At 40.2% G+C, this 25357-nt stretch overlaps 1 protein-coding gene across 1 annotated transcript in view; it reads right to left on the minus strand.

Annotated features, from left to right (window-relative positions):
- EDIL3 (EGF like repeats and discoidin domains 3) overlaps positions 1-25357 on the minus strand; it is a 226636-nt gene that overhangs the window by 66406 nt on the left and 134873 nt on the right. The window contains exons 5-6 of the mRNA XM_083576965.1: positions 20187-20300; positions 8726-8907 (exon numbers count right to left, since the gene is read on the minus strand). Coding sequence (XP_083433091.1) covers positions 8726-8907; positions 20187-20300 — 296 coding nt within the window. The remainder of the gene's footprint in view (positions 1-8725; positions 8908-20186; positions 20301-25357) is intronic.

The following is a 25357-nucleotide window of genomic DNA, read 5'->3' on the forward strand; positions in this document are numbered from 1 at the left end:
TGTGTTCTATGAACATGCAAGTGGGGAGAGTGAGAGCACTAGCTTAACTTCTCCATCACCCTCCATGAGTTGGTTGGCGGATATGCTGAAGACAGACAACAGAGTAAATGAATACATCATACAGATGTCAGAGAAGAATCTTCACCAATATTGAAGAAAGACTAGTTGAGCGTCTTTTGAAGATGGCATTAGACAGAGCAGGCACACATACACAGGTCCATATGGTCTTTCCCACTATGGTTAGAGGTATTATATTCCTGTCTAAATTATACTAATTTTACTGTGCCAACTTGATGTTGGCAAGGTAAGGGGAGGAAGCCACAATGCTGTGAAAGCATCAAACATGCCAACTAGACCCAAGCGCAGCAGCAGATAGATTAGCACCAAACAATTTGGAGACTCCATTTAAATTTCCCATGATGCTCTGAAATGATTCTACATTGGAGCATTGTAAGAAATTAACATGGAGATACAGGCTTCCTGGCATGGGAGCTTCAGGTCAGGCCCCAGCCCTGTTGGGGCCCCAAGCAGCTGCCTGAGGATGCTACATTCTGACGCGAGGGCTGATGCTCTACTGCAGGCATAGGCAACCTTGGCCCTCCAGAAGTTTTGGGACTACAACTCCCATGATCCCTAGCTAACAGGACCAGTGGTCAGGGATGATGGGAATTGTAGTCCCAAAACATCTGGAGGGCCGAGGTTGCCTATGCCTGCTCTACTGCTTCTGTTGGTACTAGGCAAAGCAGTGTTATCCTTTGCTGAATCTCAAAAATGCTGCTCTTTTCAATCATAGGCTGCTGTGTACACAGTAAATGTGGAGATATGCATATGTACTGTTGTGGGCATGTTTGCCAGCTTTGATGAGACAGCTACAGAAATTCGTGAATTGGGATAATTTGATCACAGTTGTCTATCCTCAAGGTTGGATTACTGCAATGTGCTCTATGTAGGCCTACCCTTGGAGTTGATCCAGAGGCTACAACTGGTGCAGAACACAGAAGCTAGGTTGCTTGTAGGGTCACATGACCACCAGCATATAAACACCCTGCTCGTGGGATTTGCACTGACTGCCAGATTGCTATTGGGCCAAGTTCAAGGTCAACATAAAAGGCCCTCTGCAGTTCAGGAACAGGGTATTACCCCTGATATACCCAGTAGATCCCTGTGGTTTGAGTTTGTTGCAAAGATCTCAAAAGCTCAGTCTGCAGTATCTTGGAGCAGGGCTGCCATATTCTGTGGAATAGCACTACGCTCAAGATAAAACAGGCACCTACTATCTACAATTTTCAGAAATAATTGAATACATTTTTATTCTGTCTGGCTTTCCCAGCTGGATGAACTGATCAGTGTCATGAGTGCCTATTTTGTATGGCTTTAGTTTTCTTCATCCAGTGTGTTTGTGTGTGTGTTTTCAACTGTTTTTTTTGCTATGTTTATTGTACATCACATTGAGATGCCTGTTAGCAGTAATAATAAACTAGTGGCTAGAAGTGGATCTGTGCCTATATGTTTTATTCTGCTTCAGAATGAAAATATCATAAAATTCTGCCTTTTCTTTTTCTTCCCTTTTTTCTAAGGGCTCAACTCATTTGGTTTTTGCTGGGAAACATCACTTTATGCCTCCGAGAGTTTACAGAATTAGACAGACTGAAAACTTGCTTGGTTTGTTTCTTCTTCTTATTAAGTTATTATTTTAGTCCCAAAGGTAGTTGCTGTGAATGCTATTAATGGAAAGATATGAATTATTCAGCTACTGGCATGTTTAAACGTCAGCTTCCATACAAAACCCACAATCAGCCTCCTGTTTTACAGAATTCTGCAGTCACTTAAATTGCATTTAATTTACAAAGTATTGATTATAAGCTTAACTATGTTTAGCAAAAGGATAATATTAATTACTTTATTCCTTGGCATATATTTTACATGATTAAGTTCCTCTATGCCATTTCCCAGCATTTGCAGGCTAAAAACGTAGGGTAGGGCAGAGAGATATACACAACCGGGGGGAAAAAATGTGAGCAGTACAAATATTTCAGATTAAGCTATTAAAAAGGGTTGCTTTGTTCCAGTGAGGAGACAGGCTCAGAGAAGTAATACACAGGAACATTTGGTTCTTTCCAATTTCTTTTTGCTTTTTACTTGTCTTTAACCTTTTTTGATTTTCTTATTTGGTTTTGTGTTTATAAATTCAGGGTAGGGGGGTATATTTCAGGGTTGTGGGATAACTATACATCAACTTTTTATATACAAGCCACCAAATATATATTGTCTTGAGCATTTCTGGACAGACTAGGACAGTCTGCATTAGTTTCTGATACAGGATCTCTTAAGGACCTTCTAATAGCGGACCCTGGTGTAGGTCAGGGGTGAGGAACTGCATTTGGCTGGTGGACCATATGCTTAATTTCTCCACCCGGAAGGGCCAACTTGGGCAGGACCACCCACCAATCAAAGTTCAAAGGAGGTTGCTGTCATAGTAACTTCATTTGAAGACATACTTTCAGGGCCAATCAGCTTCAAAGTGCCTCCTGTTAGTCCATGGTTCCAGAAAGCAACTTTGAAGTCATCCCTTCCTCAAGTTCCAGCTGCCCTCAGAACCTCAGTGGGAGCTGCTTCTGCCCAGTAAGTGAGGTGCAAAGGGCAACACCAAGGAAGGCTAAGGATGAGGGAGGAACTGCTGCCTGTAAAATCCTGGCATCATATGAACAGCATCATATTTTCATTCTTTAAATGAGATTTTATGGCTATAATTTTTTGCAAGTTGCTTTGAGAGCTTCTTGGAGCATTCACAGCAAAACTATAAAGATAGTAAACATGCTTTCAATCCTTAACAAATAATAAGACACAAAATAGAGCTGTGGGAGCAACTGGTAGACTGCAACTATTTCTCTACCCTCGAGCGACGACTGAATATTTGTTATCATCTCAGCCACCTCAAAAATAGATGGCTCTATTTTTCATCACATTTCTTAGTTTTGTATTCTTGTAGCTTTTAACTCAGTGCTGGCGAGACAAGTGCGACAGGAAGAACCCTTCAGTTTTATTTCTATGTTGGTTCAAGATTAATGAGAAAACTTGAACACCAAAGAAGCTGAAGAGCATGCTCTCCACTCACCCATGCTACCACAAAAAATTTGTCAAAGGAAAAGTTAAGAATTTTCAGATTTCAGCTGCAAAACAACAAGAATCCTATAAGAAGAAGAACAAAATAAGACGTACTTTTGACAATTTATGGGCCTTATCCAAAGTGAATTAAAGGCATTTTTAAAAGTCTGCATTATTCCTTTGCTCAGTAAAGAACGTAAGACAATACATCTCATTAAAAATTGAAAGCACTTTGTTTGGGAACATGCTATGTGGAGTACAGCAGAGGGAAAAAGAAAACTTGATGAGTCTCAAGAGGAAGTCTGGCATTGTAATTAGGCTGGTTTTTTTTTTTTTCTTCTGTCTTCCAACACCTACTGAGTAAAAATATCACAGCACAGATGCCCTGATCAACATTATTCAACATTCTGGCTCAAAGAACACATGAAGTTAATTATGTATAGTTTTCCTCCCTGATATTTTTTGCTGTGTATTTTTTTAAAAAAATAATCTAAAGCAACTGCCCAGGCTTCAATCTCCAATTAAAAATCAGTAAGTAGAGGAAGATTTCTTACCCTTCCTTCTCTATCATTTTCCCACCTCCTGATTTCTCGATTCACCTTATTTTTGGCTTCCAAAGTCTCCTTAGAAGCAGGCTACAATTGTACACTTTCCCTATCCTCAATATCCCCCTCAATATATGAGAGAGAGACACACTCAGCCTGATCAGTGGTAAAAGTACGTTATTTATGGTCCATCCAACTTTTCAACCAATCAGATTTGTTTCTGCCCTACCCCAGATCAGATCACAAAGAATTTCCATCCGGCAAGCCAATCAAAAGTGAAAAACCCCCACCTTTCCTCAGATCAGTCTGATGCAACTTACTACTTAACTCATCACACACACTGGCAGAGGAAGAGGCGTGCGGGGGGAGCGCACTGCCCCTGGCAGCGCGATCCTGGCGGGGTGCCATCGTGGCTGCCCCCCCTGCCCGCCCTGGGCGCCACGCCCCTACGGGTGGTGCGCCACGCCCCCAGGATGCTCACCAGCCCTGCCCCCGCCTGCTCTCCGCCCACCCAGTGCTGAAGCATGAAGCTCCGCCACTGATCACACACAGAGTAAACTTTTCTAGTTCAATATAAAACAAACCCTGTCAATATAAATATAGTTCAATATAAAACAAAGTAAACACGTTTTAAAATGTGATTTATTCACACCTATATAGCTAAGGAGTCACACGTAGACTTACTTCCGCTTCTTCTGGGGCAAAAGAGCTTCTTACAGAGTAATCCACCCCCAACTCCACCCTGCTTGATGGTGTGTGTGTTTGGAGGGGGAGGGGGGAAATGATATGCAGATATTACTCTACTTCATACATTTATTTGCAATAGGAAGAAGTGTGTTTACTTGAATCAGAGACTGTATTTAATTTTCTTTAACACAACTACTTACAGCTGCTTGCATAATATGTAGGATCTATCTTTTACAATTAATAAGGAAGCAAATATACTCAAGCTTTGTTGTAATTAGGATGAACTACCAAATAAGTATAGATCAAGCAAGCTACAGTATGTTACTGAAACAGAGAGGCACCGTAACAGTGTTTTGGCTTTCCAGGACCTATATTTATAGCTATGTGTAAGATTACTTTTAAAATCTCTTTCTAAATGAAATTTGTAATTTTCCATCAGGGATAACTTAAATGGGATCATTAGGGCTAAGCGGTAAATTAATGTACTTGGTATAATATGTCCTTAGGGATGCAAGCTTTAATCAGAACTGGGTAAGTGTTGAGAGTTGGATATTCTCTTTAGCTAAGACCAATGCAAAATAGCTTCTCCCCAAAGAGCTGATAATATATGCCACCGTTCTGCTTTGATTCCCTGCCATCAGGATATTGAAATGCTTGCACTCATGAAACAACAACGAGCAATAGATAAATTAATAGCCTAGATGGAGAAAAAGGAAGGACATTATGGGATCAATTTGTGCTTTCTCACATGGGAAGATCAAGGATCAATTGATTTCCACACCTAGCCTACAGATCAATGTCTGTGGGTGGGTTTAGCAAGGAAGCTTATTTTGCATTCTGACACTTGAGAGGAAGTTCAGCTCTGTTTTTCTCTAACAGCCAGTGGAGGTCTCCCTACTCCTGTAGGGTGAAAAGGATTCAGTAAGTGACAAAATCCCTGCAGCACACAGTATAAATGGACTAAATTCATGATAAGTGTTGACAAACTCCAAGAGATACTTAGAGATGAACTCATGTGCTTCTAAAAGCCCACATTAAATGGGAGGAGTGGTTTCAAAGCCTGCAAATTATTCTATGTCCCTGATCAAGGTAAAACCCAGAGAAACCCCTTTCCACATGTATCTCCCAACTCTTGCCATCTCTGAAAACCTTTTCACCAGCCTCCCAAACAAATTTCCACTAGTCCCTGGCAAGAGTAGCAGTGGAGGCTCTTTCCTTTCCTTATTCCTTTTCTGTCACTCTGATATGCTGAACAGGTGTTTGACTAAATGCAAAGCCTGAAGAATCTTGAAAGTTAGAACAAAATAAAAAAATTCCTTCCAGTAGCACCTTAGAGACCAGCTAAGTTTGTGATTGGTATGAGCTTTCGTGTGCATGCACACTTCTTCAGATACACTGAAACAGAATTCACCAGACCCTTATATATAGTGGGAGGGTGGGTGGGTTTTTTCTCAGAAGGGTAGTAGAAGATGGGTGATTGACTCATACCAATCACAAACTTAGTTGGTCTCTAAGGTGCTACTGGAAGGAATTTTTTTATTTTGTTTCGACTTGAAAGTTAGGTCGTTCAGTTGGTAAGGTAGGTCTACTGCAACTCAGGAACTATATCTCCCATGCTCTCTGGACTTTGTGCACCAGTATATGGTTATATGGTACAGTGTCTATTAACCACAAACAAAACATGCTCATAGTTTGTTGGAGGTAATAGTTTATTGCTGGTTTATTGTTGTTGTTGTTTAGTCGTTTAGTTGTGTCCAACTCTTCGTGACCCCATGGACCAGAGCACGCCAGGCACTTCTGTCTTGCACTGCCTCCCACAGTTTAGTCAAACTCATGCTGGTAGCTTCGAGAACACTATCCAACCATCTCGTCCTCTGTCGTCCCCTTCTCCTTGTGCCCTCCATCTTTCCCAACATCAGGGTCTTTTCCAGGGAGTCTTCTCTTCTCACGAGGTGGCCAAAGTATTGGAGTCTCAGCTTCAGGATCTGTCCTTCCAGTGAGCACTCAGGGCTGATTTCCTTAAGAATGGATACGTTTGATCTTCTTGCAGTCCATGGGACTCTCAAGAGTCTCCTCCAGCACCATAGTTCAAAAGCATCAATTCTTCGGCGATCAGCCTTCTTTATGGTCCAGCTCTCTATTCCATACATCACTACTGGGAAAACCATAGCTTTAACTATACGGACCTTTGTTGGCAAGGTGATGTCTCTTGCTGGTTTATTAACCGTGGTTTAGATCAACCATGGCTTAGCATAATGGGTAGACTGGCCAGGCATTATTTCCAAACACTCCCTTTGTTGTATCCTTCCTGCCTTTCCGGACATATTTGTTCTAAAAGCTAAAAGTTACACTAGCCGAGGCAGAGACAACAAACTTATTCATTGCTTGGAGTTAAAAAGAAAAGGCTGAGTTTACTACAATAGGTTAAGAGATGAATTTGATCATATCTAAGTGATGGTTATTAAAATCAAAGATATAAGATGCTATATCTTCCAACAAAGTTAAATCAGCATTTTTTGGTCTTAATGAAGCAGTAAGCATTTAACATGGATGTTCTTTTATTAATTCTGTAAATCTACAAGGAGTGCTTTAAAGTTAGATATGAGTGTGTCTCCCTTAATTTGCTTTCAATGCCATAGCCACTGACCCTCTAAATTGCAAGCCAATTATAAACATTGTAGTTCTAGTAGTAGTTGCATGCTGGGAGCATAAATTTAGAATGGTAATTTTAATATTCAGTTCATTAGGATGATGCTCGAAAAAATAAATTACATATTTATTGGTTAGTGTTTGTCATGCACCTGGAAAAGGGAGGAGGTGGCGCATTTACAACAAAATAAAAGTACACAACACACCTGACAATGCAGTCCTGTACATGTTTACTCAGAAGTAAGTCCCACTTAATTGAAATATTTCATGTGATATGTAACATGAAAAAACTCCTGAATTTCTCAGACTGGGAGAGTACAATATTGTTAACAGAAGGCAAAGACTTCTATTAGTAGCATGAGGCTACTTCCTCATGCTGCTGTTTTTAAGTTAAATATTTTAAAGCTATTGAGTGGTTTCCAACATTAGTCATACTCAGAGTAGACCGACTGAAATCAATGGACTTTAGTCCAATAAGTGACATGCAGTGCAGTATGAGCAGTCTTCCTTTCTTCTTTCCTGCTTACCCTGTTTGTTGTTGTTGTTGTTGTTGCATATGCAGGATGCAACAACTAGCTCTCACCCACTGATTTAAATGAGTCTACTCTGAGTATGACTTACGGTAGTTGGATATCATCCATTTATTCAATTTCTCTTCCTCCCTTCATCACCAAATGACAAACATTCTTGAGTTGAACCAAAGGAAGCTCTGTAAATGCCATCTTGGTAGTCAATATAACCTCACAATTAATTGGTAGTTCTAACAACGAATTCACACATATGTTTACATTCACTTGAAGTGCTGGGCTCTGACTCCAGAAAGGTAAACTATCTGTAAGACTTGGGTATTTGCCACCTATGCCCTCATCCAGTCAGGTGAAGTGATGGGAAGACCTGGCCAAAGTGACATAAGCCGCTTTGTGTATAAAGAATGTATGGACACTTGCTTTGGGTACAGACAAACTATCTTCTTACTGCGGTGTCCGCCCCATGTCTCTAAAGGCTGGGAGACCTGGCAGGCAGATTTGCTGTAAGCGTATGCCTTCCTATAATAAAGGACTAGAACTGATCACTGACATTTTGGGCATACTTCTTTGGTATCCCTGTACCCAACCTCTCCTACGAGCCCTCCTTTGGGCCAGTGGATCAGGACATTTCTCATTATATTAATCGTAAGCCACAATTAGAGGACTCTGAAATGGCAGCATATGCATTGTTAAATAACCAAAAATAACAAGCAAATGTCCAGATTATATATACCCCTCTGGCAACGGTTCATTAAGGTGAGAAGCCTCAAAGGCAATCTTTCACTTATGTTACTCTCTGTGGTGGCTGGAGCTCTTATAAATACCATCCGTTTATACTCCCATTGAGTTAGGTAGTGACCTATTGCGTTTTATGAAGCGGAGGGGGTGGTAATGTGTAACAATATGCCTTTCAGCAGATGGTGCCACTACAGCAATAATGAACAAATACATTTCTGCAAACTGGAATGTATGCTCAACAGATTTTTGTGGCGGCAGGTTCCTGCTTTCTGATAAGGCCTGGAGCACTTAAAAGGTCTACAGCCATCACAATAAAAATGCCTCCTCATAAGTCTAGGCCTCAATTAAAGGTTGTAAATAAGAATCCTGATAATAGTTTGCCATTTGTGTTCATCAGTTACTTAAGTGATGTTGGCAACAGAGGCTAGGAGACTTCCTGCCACCCACCCACCCTCTCACAGCTCCATCTGTTACCTGAATCCATGGCCATCTGTCGTTTTCTGCTGCAGTCCAAGCATTTACAAGACCTTTCTTGTTAAGTCGTGCATAGTAAGGATACCATTTCTGGAGCCCAAAAAGTGCCCGATGGGTAGATGATGCAGTAATTTGCTGGTTTGAAATTATTCCGCCTTCGATTCCCAATGGCCCAGAGCATTCTGTAGGAAAAGAAGGGATGAAAAGAAGAAAAGATACAGAACATTTGAAACACAAGAGTATGGATAATAGATTCCTGACTAGGGACAGGTGAATCTGTCAATTTCTGTTCCCCCATAATTTCTCATTTCTCCCATCATAAATTTAGTTCTTTACATTTTCACATCAGTTTGTTCACGTTCTTTTTGGAGTATACAGTATCTATTTGATTAATAGATTAATTAATAGTCTATATCTTCAATTCTTTGCTTTAAATAGTCTATATCTTTGATTCTTTGCTTTTTTATTTTTTAAAAATCATATTTCTCTGTAAGCTTATTTCACTGTATTTTGATCTATCATTAAAGGTGAAAATAAAACCTGTGATTTCAAAGCCTGTCAATAGTGTTGGAGGAAAATTTATTTCATTGGGGGGGGGGGGAAGCATTTCATATATAATCAGGATCATACATTTCACCTATGAACAGATTTGTTAGCTGCTGCTAAACCTAGCAGAAGCCCAGTTACAACAAGAGTTTTAGCCAATATACTTCCTTGATGAGAAAAATTGGTATAAGTTCAGACAGTTCTGAACAAACAAAATGTTTTGGCAAGGAGGAGAAAGTAGAATCCCATATTAGTACTAAACAATATATTTGTTTTATTCTATTTATATAATAAAAAGACAACATCAAGATGTTAAATGGGTTGGTTAAGACATACCACATCATGATTCATGTATTCCCTTTTGCCACCCTATTTCCCTGAGGTGCTCAGATTTCCTTCTGACCAAGAAACAAAACATTGTTTCCTGGATTATCTGAACTGAATAAACTATGGTTTGCAAACCAGGAGACCAACAACTTCTCAGTGTAGAAAATCCACAGCTAGAGATTTCAAATATAGTTTAAACTATTGTATACATTCATGGTTTATCCTGTTCAGATATAACAATGAGCGCTGGTGTGCCATTAAAAACAAGGGAGGGAATAAGAGCACATGGAGGAAAGAGGGAGGATGCTAATATAGGCCATATTCATGTACAGGAGGCTGATGTCAACTCCTGACATCCTTAAGCAGCTGCCAAGACTGCCAGGCCCACAACTGATACCTGTCTTTGACTCTACACATTGAGCTTCACGAGGTGAGTGGATCTAGCCACCCTCTTATTTTCCCACAATGCTCCTGACACAGAGTCATTCTAGGTGCACTGTGGAAATTAAAAAGGTAGCTACACACAGCTCTCCACCACTGTTTAAAGCATTGCCACTGAAGTCAAATAGGTTCACTGAGATCCACTGGCAATGGAGGGAGGGGGAGCACAAAAGCACACTTTGCCCTGATTCCCCTCTAGGAAGCAGTCCTGTTAGTATCATGGTTTGGGTGTTATGTGTGAATTTACCCAGTGGATATTGAACCAGAGTTCTACAAATGCAGGGAGCTTCCATTGCCAGGTTCAACAAAGGTTTGTGTGCAAAGGCAGCACAGTTCCCATCAACAATTGGTAATGTGTTTTCCACTGTCAGAAAGTGGGAGGCATCACTGGTGTGCTTAGAGTAGCAGTAGGGGCAGGAATAATTTGTATCAGGAATAATTTACATCACAATCTGTTGATGGCTTAAACGGATCTCTAATAGGTGCACAACAAAATGTAGTATCTTTAAAATAATGGTTGCCGCCGGAAGACATTGCTTTATTGTTATTCAAGGTGATGCTGCAGTCTTGGATGCATTCTTTTAACTTATCCAGCTAGCAGAGCTCCACAAGAAGCCATCAGCAGCTCAACACAAACAGATTTCAAATGGGAGACATGTGAAAAGCAAATATGCTTTAGACATCTGTGGTCCGCTTCTCCTTCCAGTGCCTAATTTTGTGGAATGAGATAACTCTGGCTGTGCTTAGTATGGCATGATAATAGTACTGAACACAAACCCTGACAGTGGGATTATAGATGACCTCTAATACTATGGTAGTTAATACTGATTCATGCATAAACTTCTCAACGTGCAATTTAGCTCACAGCTATTCCTGTTCTCTCACTGCTGTTTTGTGAGAGTACTATGCTTTGGGAGGAGTGAAAAATAAAGGAAAATAAACTTTATGGAGGATCTTTATAGATAGGTTGGAATGAATATTGTGGTAGTTTGTTTATTTCGTATTATTTCCATAACCAATAGAAACTATATGGGCCATTATTGGTCCTTTTTCATCCATAGCACAAAGCCTATTTTCTGCAAAGGACCAGAATGTACTGCACAAAAGCACTTGAAGACACAGAATCTTCTTTCCTTCCAGCAGACGCAGAACACTTTTCAAGCTGCTTCATTACTGTGGTACTATAAAATTATATGATTATGACTACAGGAACAATTTTAGGGGGCTATCCATTTTACTGACAGCTATTTAAAACAGTTGGCAGCCACAGATTACTGGTCCAATTTTAATTCTGCACATATTCAGTGATAATTGAACATGACTCCCCTCCTACCCTGCTCAACTTTATGAACAGAAGCCAAGTTTCTTTCTCAAGGTGGTATTTACTAAATCTTTGGAGAGCCCTTGATCTATATAGCAAGTGCATACTTGTGTTCCCTAGAAGATGCGAATCCTCATTTGAACTTTGCCACAATATATTTAAAGGAAAAAATTGTCCTTCATCTTTTTCTTTTGAGAAAGGAAAAAGTGGGGATGGGATTAAGGCTTCGCCTTCATAGCAGTGAAGATATTTGTCTACTACAAATATTGTTGAAAGGGTAGGAGGCTGAAGAAGGTGAGATTTGCAGCCTATTTACTCCTTGCCACAATCCCCCCCCCCCCCGATCAGGTAGGAGCAATTAAGGGCTGGCTTTTGAGGCACATTCAAAATAAATATGGAGGTCATTTGATATCTGCTGACATGTCTTCAAGGGCAAGGACAGCTCCAGGTTTGAAAGCCACATGCAACCACCAAAGTCTTAGTTAAAGACAGCCGTGGTGCAGGCCAAGAATGCAGGAATTATGTGTTGCAGTAGCACTACACTAAAGTAGCAATCCTATAGCAAGAATCAGCGGGATGAGGGGCTAGGATCCAGTGGATCTTTGGCTGAGCCAAGAAGTACCCAGGACAGCCAGGCTGCCCCAGCCTAACTCCCTCATCCTTGACTCAGTAGAACATATGCTGCAGGTAGAAGAGAATGACATAGGAGATCTTCTTTCCACTCACAGATTCCTATGCTGGATGTCAAGGCATAGTATGAATGGCTGGATAACCAATGCCTCTGAAAAGTTAGAGTTTCAAATGTCAATGGTTACAAGACAAAGAGAAACTTGTTCTTGTTATCATATTATTTATTGTTCAGAAAATGGTTCTAATTTTGTCCTGTCAATATAATTTTGCTCCCTGTCAAAGTAGATATACAACATATTGTTCCCTGTTTTTTTCTCTCTAACATGGGTAAGCCCGCAAGTATGCTAGTGTTTCTGTATGTATCATTGGTGTACATCAATCAATAAGGATAATAAAACCTTCACCTATTTCATAAAATGCATTTTGGTCCATTAATGCTGAGTTGTATTGCTTTGTCTTGTCACATCTTTCCAGTTAAATTATCAACTGAGAGGTCATCTGCTTTACTGTGGCCAACCCACACAAAAGCACCATCAAATATAATGCACTTAACATTGCTGGAAGGTACTCCCTTCAGATAATAGCTTGCTTTAGCTATGCTGCTAAAAGGGATTATCCTTTTCTTCCAAGTGTGAAATTCTGGCCTTCCACATGTATTTTAAATTGTATTCTTTCTTTTCTAAAATTTAAATGCAACAAAAGGCTTCTCCTAAAAGATGACAACAGCATTACAAGACACATTTACCAAGATAGTTTAAAACATACCAGCTGGCCTAATTCTTCAGTAAAGGCTGAGAATGTATCATATGTCCTTTGTAAACCATCAAGAATGCAATGCTAATGCAAAATGTTAAAAATGAGCTATTGCTACCATACAAAGCACAACTGCATGCAAATTGCTCTAATTTAAATACGTTTCAGAAGCCGCAAGGCCTGTTATTTTATTTTATTTAAATATCTATATTAGCTTTTGAAACTTCTAATAATTGTGCCAGATGTCAGTCACATAATGTACCCCATGAACGTGGGCTACAGGAGCCTGCATAAATTTATTTGTAGAATCAGAGCCACATCTTAAATTGAAATGCAAATATGATTGACACAGATACAAAGAGAGGTTTCAGGTATGTGAGAGGAGATCCAGAATTAATGTTTGCAATAAATGATGCTCAACTAAATTGCCCTCCCTAATAGAGGGAAAATATCCAAGTTGCAAATTGCCAAACATTATGTGCTAAAACTAGTCAAGAGGAGTTCTGTTGGGCCCAATTGTGCCCTGTTTTCCCATCTTAAACTAATGTGATGCAAATCTTATTGTATTTTGTACAATTTATATATTGCTTGATTGCAAAAAACCAACAACACCCAAACACCTCAAAGTGGTTTATAAAAAGAAAAAAAACAGCAAAATCATCACCAAAACAGCTAATCAAATAATAATAATTAAAATCAGCAATAAACTAAAAACACATCTACACATTCTCCAAATCTGGGTAGGCTTGCCCATGCAAAAATGTTTTTGGCAGGTGCCGAAAAGAGTACAGTGAACAGATTTATTTATTTCATACACACACACACACACACACGGAGTTGCAGGGAATGGGAGATCACCACATGCCTCCCAAATGCTCCATGGAACTTCTTCATGAATGGATGGGTGCTGTTTCCCATAGCACTAGACAGATACTTCTGGGAACCTGCTGCTAAGAATTCAATAGTTCTTGCTCTACTGATAGGCTTTGTGGGGGCATCAGGTTCAAAACTCAACCCCTATTCTGATTATTTCTTCTAGAAGTGCTCTTATATGTAAGTGTTTCTGAGAGGTCAGGAATGAGTATGCAAAACAAAAAAAGTGAAGTGAAGCGAGACCATGGCAACCATTTCTAAACAATAATGATTACGATGCAAGGCTGGCCAAAGGCATTTTGCTGCCTGGGGTGGAGATGACACCCCCTCATTCTATGCACCAAATCTGACTGGACTAGCAGCTGAATCTCTTTCAACACTGGTGCTAGGCCAGCACCTTCCACCACACATGCTAGTTTAGGGGATGCAGAGAAGGCCAAACAAGGCACACAACCCTAAGTTTAGATGACACACAAGCCAAACCTTGGTTTAGTGTGACATGACAGCAAAAAGGACCAGGGAGAAGCAAAGCTGCTATCAGCTCCATTCTAGGAACTCACATGAATACATGTTTTGCCAAGCCAAGGTTTGGCTTAGCGTAACATGTAAACTAAGCTAAAGTAATGAATTTATCCGAACTGAAGAGTGTCTATGTTTTGTTGACTAAATAGATGCTTGCAGATTTTCTTTCTGCTAACCTGGAACCTGATAACTAAATAATAACAGCAAACAGTTTCGATATTCTCATACCTGAATGATGCCCAATTCTCTGCCTATAGGCTATATGGGTAAGGTAATTTCTTGTTAAAGATGCACAAATTTATGAAATTCTTAGGCTGTATTGGGGACCAAATAAGGGAAAAAACACTGCAGGCAGGCAATAAAACAAAATAGTAATAATAAGGAAGACTGATAATTAATGTTTCCACATATGATTTAGTAAAATAAAAGGCTTGATCTTCGAATGGAGCACACAATGAAATTGGCACAACTTGAGGAATTTCTGATGAGATATTTCTAATATTCAGTCTGACTAAAGACAGCAGAAGGTAATATCATCTGGGTTGGTACAGTGAATAACTTCACTGTAGTCAGGCTTGTGCTGGCAGACTGCTTTGGGAATTGCATCATTAATTTAAATCCTGCCTAACAAGATCTGCTAAATATCCCTAAATAAGTTTATCACTCATAGAACAATATAAAAGCCTCCTAATCCAAAGTTGCTATTCTTATTGAAATATTAAAATCAATAGACTGACTTAGGCAGGCTTTATCTTACGGTCCTATTATCTACATGTACAACAGAATAAGGTGGTAGAATGAATGGGCTGTCCAATTTCAGCCTGCAGGCATGTGGTCACAGTTCTGAACACCCTGTTACATACACTCCAACATTTCTCCAGTGAAAATAGGGTCATCCCATAATGATAATTTTATTATTTATACCCCACACACCTTACTAGCTTGCCCTACCATACCCTCCAAAATTTCTCCAATGAAAGTAGGGACATCCTAAGGAAAAGTGGGACATTCTGGGATCAAACCAGAAGCCCACACACCACAGACCCTCCAAGTGTCCCTATTTTCCAGAGATGTCCCTGATTTAGAGAAGCCATCCCAGTTTTTGATTTGAACCTGGAATATTCCGCTTTTCCTCAGGATATTTCTGTTTTCATTGGAGAAATGTTGGAGGGTTTGGAGTTATTCGACTCCTGAGCTGTCTGAAGGAAATCCTGTATAGGGAAGGTTTTTTAAAAAAATGTTTAATGTTTTATTATGTTGGAAGCTGCCCAGAGTGGCTGGGGCAACCCAGTAAGATATGCAGGGTATAAATAGGAAAATTATCATTATGCAATGGGACGTCCCTATTTTCATCAGAGGAATGTTGGAGAGTATGACACTTTCGCTTCAGGGTAATAGCTGGATGCCATGATTTGGGACCCAGCTGGATGTCATGACCTAGGGCCAGATGTCAAGACTCATAGTGTCAATACAGCACAGCACACAACTTGGCTCACATTCTCTGTCATATTTCTGAGACCTGGGTGCCATAACTCAGAGGTATCATAACTCAGAGCCGTACCTCAGAGCTGTAACTCAGAGGTGACATAACACTGAAGTTTGCACATCATGTACACAGCTGACCTCAGCCTGCTGGGTCTGCATAAACACGTTCCCACAGTCACAACCACAACTGCAAGGCCAGTTATGCCTAGCCTGGCCTGGCCTAAGCTTGAGATAAGGGAGCGTCAGGAAGTAAAGGTAAAGGACCCCTGGAAAGTAATGTCCAGTCAAAGGCGACTATGGGGTGTGGTGCTCATCTTGCTTTCAGGCCAAGGGAGTCAGCATTCATCCACAGACAGCTTCCCGGGTCATGTGGCCAGCATGACTTAACCACTCCTGGTGCAACAGAACACCATGACAGAAACCAGAGTGCATGGAAATGCTGTTTACCTTCCTGTCACAGCAGTACTTATTTATCTACTTGCACTGGTATGGTTTTGAACACCTAGGTTGGCAGAAGCTGGGACAGAGTAACAGAAGCTCACCCCATCATGTGGATTTGAACCACCGACCTTCCGATCAGCAACCCCAAGAGGCTCAGTGGTTTAGACCACAGCACCATCCACATCCCTCTTCAGGAAGTAACTGTCCTGTAGCCAAGTAGAAGACTACCTGACTTAAGCATGCTTTGTCCACATGCGTTCCTAGCCAATAGTGACACAGGAAATCATGCGTCTGTGTTTGCTACAATTGTATAAATGCTTTGCGCATTCTTTGTTCTAGACTTAGTCTTTTGGGAAGTATCCAACTGAGACTCTGTTCTGTGGCTTAGAATAAAATATTTTTACCTTTCAACCCACTGTCTCTTTATTGGCTTGGGAGAGACAACATTTTCAATTTGGTATCAGGGGGCACCCCAGTAAAAGGTTCCAGAGGGAGGTGCTTCTGTGCAGATGCTCAGTTGGGGGCCAATGGGCCACAGCACTCCCCAAAATGGCATTCCTGAAGGGGTCGCCTCTATTTGATGTACGACATAGAGTACATCAGAATCAACACAGAATCAACCCTGCAAAATAATTAAGCAGCCATTGGATTGGTTGATTCAGGATACATACCCAGTGCCAATGCCAAAATCTACTTACATCTGTAATCCATAAGGTTGTGGCCTATTTGAACCCAAGATGTTTGTCCTGTGTGTTTATTGTATTTTCCCATGGTACGGGCCCTGCCAGCCCTGGGTCTCCTGCTCCCGGGGCCACAATAAAGCTTGCTCACTTAAATAGTTGTGTTGCAGTACTTAGTTGGACTTCATGCAACACTTATACTCTATTCAAGTGATTCCCCATTAACCCCCTGCACCCACCTAAACATCCTCCAGAGGCTCCCCAACCTTGCAGAAAAGATTTAGGGAGCAAAGCTGCAGAGGGCCATAGCTCAGTGGTAGATCATCTACCTTGCATGCCAAAGGTCCCAGGTTCAATCCCTGACTTCTCCAGGTAGGGCTGAGAAAGACCCATGCCTGAAAGCCTGGAAAGCTGATGCCGGCTAGTGTGGACAATACTGAGCTAGAAGGACCAGTGATCTGACTTAGGGCCCATTCTGTTGACAGGCACCTTCTCAGCAAATGGACAACATTAGATACCATTGTTGGTATAGCTGCTTACGCACACACACACACACACACACACACACACACAGGTTTCAGTGAAGTTTTAATATGAATGCCAGCCATAAAAAACAAAAAAGTAACAAATAAATAAATCAATAAAAATAGGCCAAACTCTAGAGAGGTAACGTAGCTGACAGTTATCAGTTGGAATTAATGAACAGTAGGAAGTGAGCTACAATCAAGCTGTGAAAAGTCTCTCCAGGGAAGTTCAAAAATATCCTGGATTGAAGATGTTCAAACTTAACTTCAAAGCAAAATAAAGAAAAACAAAGAAAAACAAACAAACAAAAATCCATCATGACCAAAACCTAAATTGAATGTTTGTATTTTATATATATATCTTTTACAATTCTCAGTGGCAGTATTTTAAGGATTCTAAGACTATAGTCAGAAAATCATGGTTTAACTGAGGTAGATGTAATCAGTACTCATCGATTTGCATAATTGGCATGACAGATTTCAATTATATAATTATTGTAAATATATGCAATGATACAATTAGGAGTTGTAATTACAATGCATAATTAGGTGTTATGACATGGTAAACCCTTGTGAAGAAAGTGGGAGACCTCACTATATTTTGTAGGAAGAATGTTGTGCTATGATTAGGACATCACATTTTAATAGGAACTCTGCAACACCAATTTATGTTTATAGCTCACAAATGAATGTTAAAAATTAGGGAAATGGTGCCAAAGTGCTTGGGAGATATGTGGTTGGCTCCCTAAACGGGGGTCTTTCAGTATTCTACAGTTTATTAAACAACCTGTCCAGCATAGAATTTGCACACCATAACATATCTTAAGAGTGAAGGGTAGTTAAATGTAGCCTGAAAATGGAAGTGATTCCCATGAAAGATTTTGCACTGCATTATAAAGCTTGGCTTGAATCCAGAACTTTGCTCCTGCCAACAGAAACAAAGGAGGCAAATCTGCCAACTCCCCTCCCCCTCTGGAGGGGGCTCCAGAGGAGTTTCCCAATTTTGGAAGGGTTAAGAGACCCCCAAGAACTGTGGGGCAACTGCAAAGGAAAGGTTGAATTGCTTGAAATCATCTCCTCCTTTCCACAACTGGTTCAAAAGTCTTTCATGGATAGAAGAAGCCCTTCCATTTGGAAAAGTAAATGGGTAAATAGGTAAAATCTATCTTTACTATACAGGGTATCGAGTTAAGTATTAGCAATAAAGAAGAATAGTAACAATGCACAAACACCTTCCCTGCTGTTTAGAAATGGGGAGGAACTTTCCCATATGACCTTTGGGCATTAAATTGAGATCTCATTGAATTGAGATCATGACTAAGGCTGTGTACCCATTACCAGTTTAAAATAGCTAGGTTGTTCTTTAACTCAATAGAAGGAAAATGCATCAAAACACAGTATTTCAGAAGAAATGACAGAATAGGTATTGATTGTGTACAGTGCTTCCCCAACCAGGTGTTGGAGTTTGCTGGATGAAGATTAAATGGCAGCGTATATGCAGCCTGCATTGTGATGCAAGCTATGGCTTCACAGTTGCCCATATAAGTGGTGGATAGAAGGTATCATGAATTAGACATGAATCCGAGACCAACAAAACTGAGCCAACCATTTGTGGAGTTGTCTCTTTCCAATTATACTGAATGAAGAGCAAAGCCTCAGCATTTTCTTTCACCTGTAATGCTTACACCTTCATTATGGGTCTCATTTAGAGATGCTTCTCAAATACTATATCTCCCCCTATGTATTTTGGAGTTCCAGTCTTCTTTCTGAAGTGAAACCAAGGGAAACTTGCAATTTAATTCTGCAGTTCCATTTTCAATTCCCAAATTTTCTGTGCTGCAAATGCAGGAACAGCCTTCTTCACCCTGGCAGCCCCTGCAGCTTCCCCCAAAGGCTCAGTGAGCTGGGTGGAGAGGGAAGGGCTAGTCCCTGAAAATTAGGTGGAGGCAACATGCATGAGTGGCATTCCCACAGGTGGAGCTTGTCTCTACCTGACTTCCTTCCTCAGTCCCACATGCCATAGCCACTTCATTCATCAGGGTCCCTGGAACCATAGAGGAACACCTTTCATCAGCCCTATTAAACATGTATATTTCTGAATCAAACCCATTGCAAATGAATGAATAAATAAATAAACCACCACCCAATACTGTTAAAACCACAAACAAACAAACCCATGCACCTTGATGTAATCGTACACATTTTATTCAAGGCTTTTCTGTTTTGTTTTGGTTTTTTTTGCTTTTGCATTCTATCAGAACACTCATTTATTATGTGATTTTTATCTTTTCATTGGTCACTCCACACCTATGGAATTTTGTCCCCCAGGAAAATGTATAGAAGAGGAATTTAAAGAACTTTAATTAACTGCTTGGTTTTAAGGAAGTGTAACATAGTTTTAATTGCATGCTTATATTACTGTGTTATTATTATCATTCATAATTATTCCATTGTACTCCACATTGAGAGATCTTATGTGCCCTGAAAGACATTTTGGGAATCATTTAATAAACCAATATTTTTGCCTTCTTTTCATCAGCAATGAACTCAAAACGGGATAATGCAACGAAGGGACAAATACACTGAAAGCAAATCTCACAGAAAGCTCTGTTTCTGGAATTGATTATAAAAAGTCTCTTCTTAAAATGGAACTCAGAAAGAGTGGAAATGGAAGACAGAGTAAACAGGAAGCAATAAAGAATGGCATGGAGAAAATCCCTTGATGCTAGCCTGGCTTAGTTGCATAATGGCAAGAGATTTGGGATGAGAGCAGCTTTGAACGAAGCATTACAGAAGATAGGCATCAAGCAAAGCTCTGACTGGAAGACACGCCACAGCCATTTTTAAACCATCTTCATTTAAATACTTTACAACAGAAAGACTGGAGTTTAAATTCATACATAGTAATTTGTACTTACTGTGTTGGCAGTTCCTTCCCATAAATTCGCCAGGACACTCACATGAATAGTTAGCTACCAGATCTGTACAAATGCCACCATTCTTGCAGGGTTCAGCTTCACATTCGTTCACATCTGTGGAGAATGCCCAGTGACAATATTAGACAGATATTCAATATAACATTTGCATTTTACACAATAAGAAAGTCAGACACTTTGTGAGATTGTGTATGGTAAGTATGGCTAGCAAACATATTTTCACTGAAGAATGCAATAAGGCATAAACTATTTTAACACTGTTGAAACTCTTATACCTTTCCCTCCCTTTCAAATACACAATTAAGGACCAACCAATAATATCTCTCCCTCCCTCCCTCCCTCCCTCCCTCCCTCCCTCTCTCTCTATATATGATGCAATGTATTCAAATTAAGACACTTTAACACCTCTCTTAGTTTCAGTGGAAGACAGCTATATGATCAACCCACTTTCATTGAAACTGATGTGACATAAAAGAGCATTATGAGATTTTGACATAAGACATAACTGAAACAGGAGAATGCATAATTGATGGCTGCAGAAACTTAGACACTATACTTTGTACCACAGTATCAAGATATGGCAATAGATGTAGCTGTTTCAACCTTGTTGAGTGTTTTGATCCATTAGCTGCATTTTTATTGTATTTCCAAAATGAAGACCATAATGTTTTAAATAAGAAATGCTCACTCACTTCCACTAAGGGAGCCAGTCCTTTACTATCTCCTGTCCTTCACTTAAAATTGATAGAAATTGATCCATTGGACTGCACACAGCTCTGAAAAGTTCTGTAAAGCTATTTCTTCAGTGTCTACTCTAGAAGAGTTGCAATTCAGTCAATATCACCTTCACAGTAGGCCCTTACTCTGTGGAAAATGATATCTACTTCAGGGCAGAATTTGGCAGCTATATGGAAAATCCTAAAAGGGGTCAACGTAGCTCTTCCTCCCTATAAAGGTCACATGGTATGAAGTCCTTCAAAGGTGACAGCTTTCAACATGGAATAACATGAGGACCCATTCCTATGAATGAAAAATTGTCTGAAGCAACCTCGCCCCTCGTCTACTTGAATTGGATCTTGCCTGAAGAGAGTGAATATTGGTTGAAAGTTAAAACTTTCTCAATGATATGGAGAGAGTTAATAATTGCCCCCCACCCCCATTTTAATTACCATTAATATATACTAGGATAGGCTTCTTAGTAATGCCATTAACTTATTTCCCATGTAATTTCACACTTTAAAAGTATGCTTCCAGGGAAAGAATTCCCATCATTTTTATTAAACCTGATTACCAAAGTGACTGTATATATAACCAGTACTTTGACAGATTGTATTATTACTACTACTACTACTTGTGTTGTTGAAAAAAGAATTTAAAAGGTCATATGAAATAAAGTTAAAAGTCATTAGAGGAATAGTTTAAAATTACAAGAACATTTCAGTCTACAGACAGAATAAGCACTTTTCCAAGAGAACATAGTTTTCTTGTGCAAGTAAAATTTGCAACCAGGTGCTGGTCACATTATTTAAAAAGTATTCTATGTTACAGGTAACAGGAAGGAACACAATGCAGGCAAATACTAACTGTCAAAGTTGTACAGTACAATCCAAATGATCTCTGCGCAAAAGTAAGTCCTGTTTGGCTCAATGGGGCTTGTCCCAGCTAAGTGGATATAGGATTTCAGCCTTAAGCTGTACCCTAAGGGCTTCTGCACACTTACCTTTCACCTGCTCTTTCCAGGCATGGTCTATAAGTTAAAGCTCCATTTTCCCTAAGAAAACCTGTACCTGGAAAGAGCAGGGCAAAAGTGTGGCTAAGCCCTTACCTGAGAGAGTCCCATTGCACATGGTGGGACTTGCTTCCCAGTATACATGCATAGGAATGTGCTGCAATTTTCTCTAATAGCATATACTAGTTGTTCTGCAGGAGCATATATTGGGTTAAAAAAACAAACAAAATTAAACTCTGAAAACTTCGTGAAAGTTGTTGGTTATATTTCTTGTGCACAAACTGGCCTGTCAGTACAAGAAAGGTTCACACAGAATACATTTGGAGATGCCTTAATGCCGAAGGTAAACTCAATTCCGGCAAGATTATAAAGCCATCATCCTTTAGCAAATATCATTTTAAATCCCCTTGTGTATAATAGATGCTTAGCTACATTTCAAACCAGCAAAATTCTCTGACAAACCTTTTATTAAAAGAAAGGAAAAAGCTTAAATTTGTCCCCCTCCCCAACCTTTTAATTCCAATAAAACCTTATTTCTGCACAAGGACAGACATAAGAATGTCTCATTGTGAAAGCCCTCATGTTTATAGGACTGCCCTCAGATGATAATGTGAATGGATTCAATAAGCCTGTTTCCTAAATGCTAAAGTCTTGTGGGAAATGAGATCACAACAGCAGTTAAGCTACCTTCAGAAGCAATATACTTATGAACACCAGATTCATCCAACTGACCCATTCCCACAGAAGTGCAGAGATAAACAGCAGGGGTGTTCAGTTGTTTTCATGTTCTGCTTGTAAGCTTCCCAGGAGCATCTGACTACCTTCTGTTAAAAATGGAATGTTGGACGAAGTGGACCTTTTATTCTGATTACTTCTGAAAATGGCAATTTATCATCATAAGGTAATCAAAAGGAAAGTGAAACAAGCTCAACACTGAGAAAGAAAGGTTGGGGATAGTGGGGTGCAACCAGCCAAACCATACAATCTAAGCCATCTGCTCAGTCCAAAGGGCTGCATTAAAAATACATCATGGGGTAATTTGCATATTTTTATTTAGCAGCAATGACGAGCATGACTGATTGGCATAATCTGATGGACATGCATTTCTTCTATCATGCTGTTTCTGGTTAGAAGTTTCAGTATCTTTTTAATTGCTTGATGATTAAGCCAAGAACTCAGAGCAACTATTCTTTATAATAGCTACATGGATAATGGTTAAAATCAATTCCACATGGTAACTTCTACGCATGGTAGGTGTAGCCTGGATTGTAACCACGATTGTTTGCATCACATGGGCAGTTTTATGTCATGGTGTGGTTGAAAATAACATGCATGTGTTTCAGCTGGCCTCCACAGGAACACAAGAAGCTGCCTTCTACCAGGACAATTTGCCCATTTAGTCCAGTTTTGTCTACCCTAACTGACAGCAGCTTTCCAGGATCTCAGCTCAAGCAAAGTGCTTTCACCCTGGTGGAGGTACCAGATATTGAGAATGTGAGCCCTTGCATGCAAAGCCTATGTTCTACCACTTAGCTATGATCAATCCCAACAGGACTTGTGCGATATGTACACTGGCGCCAAGCTTGCACTTCCCTTTCAACAATAACAGGGTGGCTCATATGCAAGAGTCCAGCTGAAATGCAAGATGGAGCAGCTTTTCAACTATCACTTGAATTTCAATAACAGAAATTGCAGAAAGTTGAAATACTTTCCCCATATTTAAATATAATAGCTTTGCCAAATTATGTGCAGCTGAATCAGATTTCTTTTTTCTTCAGATAAACTAGGCTCAGTCTCTCTTTTATTTTGTCTTAAATTAGTCTCTGTTTTCCTCTACTGATACAGTGTTGCATACTGTGTCATGACACAGACATTAAGGTTACCAGCAACCTCCAAATTTAGAAGTCAAGACATTTCATGAGAATCAAATGGCCAATAGGTCATTTTCAAAAAGCTGTTTGAACCTGAAGGGTCTCCTGGAGAGACAAAAAAGAGCAATAAACATTTCCTTCTCTCTGAAGTTCTGGGGAGGAAAGGGAGAGATTGTGCTGATTCAATATAAAATGACTTTTTCACTCTTTATTTCAAAGGAAGAAAACAAGCCACTTTTTGAAAGAGAACTGGAGAAAAACTTATACTTTCTAAGAAATTGAGGGAAACGGATAATGGAGAAAAATAAAATACGCTCAGGGCTCAGATAATAGCTTTTGCTTGTTTGAATAAATAATCTGGAGAAAAACTGAAAATATTTACATAAGTTACACACTTTATGATAAGTGTGCTGTACTGAGTGATAAAAATGAGAATTAGCATATAAACCAGCATTTGGTCTATTGTGTGAGTCTTTCTCCAAGCAAACCCCTATTGGTGGAAATAACAATTTCTTCCTTTAACTGAGGATTGCTATATAATGCTGATTTTGGAGAATTATTTACTTAAGCTTGAAGCGTTTAAAGGCGCTACCTTCAGAATGTGAAGTATACAAAACCCAGAAGTTCCTGAATTCATGTAGTGCTACATTGTTAGAATTGCAACTGGACCTCATACAGCTGGATTCTAATTTCTGCACAGCCACTCTGGGTGGCCCTGGGCAAGCAAATTACTATTTCTCAGATTTGCTTTCCTTTTTACAATGGTATCATGACGAGTGAGGAGGGAAATAAATTAACTTTATGCACATTTCCCTGAGCGCCTTGGAAGATGATTGGGATACAAATGCAACAGTGAATTACCTCAGCAGATATATGGATGCTGCAAACAAAAAATAAATATACAATTCTTGTCAAAATTGTACGGCTGAGACTCTCCTCCCTGAAAGAGAGGGGAGTGGTTGTGGGCGGGAGCCCGAGCACCGCCCAGCAGGGGGCGTTGCCCCCTGCCTCCAGCTCACCTGGCTGGCACTCACGCCCCCCCGATGGCCACCCAACCAGGTGCCGTGGAGGGGGCGTGTTCAGCAGCCTTTTGCTGCAGTGCCAGCCTCTCCCTGGCCTCATTCCTCATCAGCGTCCCTTCGCAAGTCATCAGCTAGGAGAGTCATCACAGAGAAGAGCCATGAGGTTTGGAGTCGGGGGAGGGGTCTGGTTCCTTGCATGCCTTTTAACTTTAAGAGGCTTGCGTGCGCTCATTGCTTTACTGCTTTTAAAAACCCAGGCATCCAGGTTGGCCTTGCTGTGTCCTCTTTTCCGTGTAAAAACCTACATTTAACCTTCTATTTCCCCCCACTCCTGGTGCTTTTAATTTTTGGCCAGGATGCTTGTATGTTTTCCCCTCTATTGCCCTTGCCTGTCCACCTGCATGGCTGGTCTGGGTGACTGAGAGGGTTTGCCTTACATTTAATTTGTTGGCCAGGGTGCTTATGTGTTTTTCCCCCTCCATTGTCCTTGAGAGCCTGTATGGGACAGTTAAATATTTCTGCATTGCTGGG

Source organism: Podarcis filfolensis, assembly GCF_964270895.1.
Source record: "Podarcis filfolensis genome assembly, chromosome: 11".
Lineage (NCBI taxonomy): Eukaryota > Metazoa > Chordata > Lepidosauria > Squamata > Lacertidae > Podarcis > Podarcis filfolensis.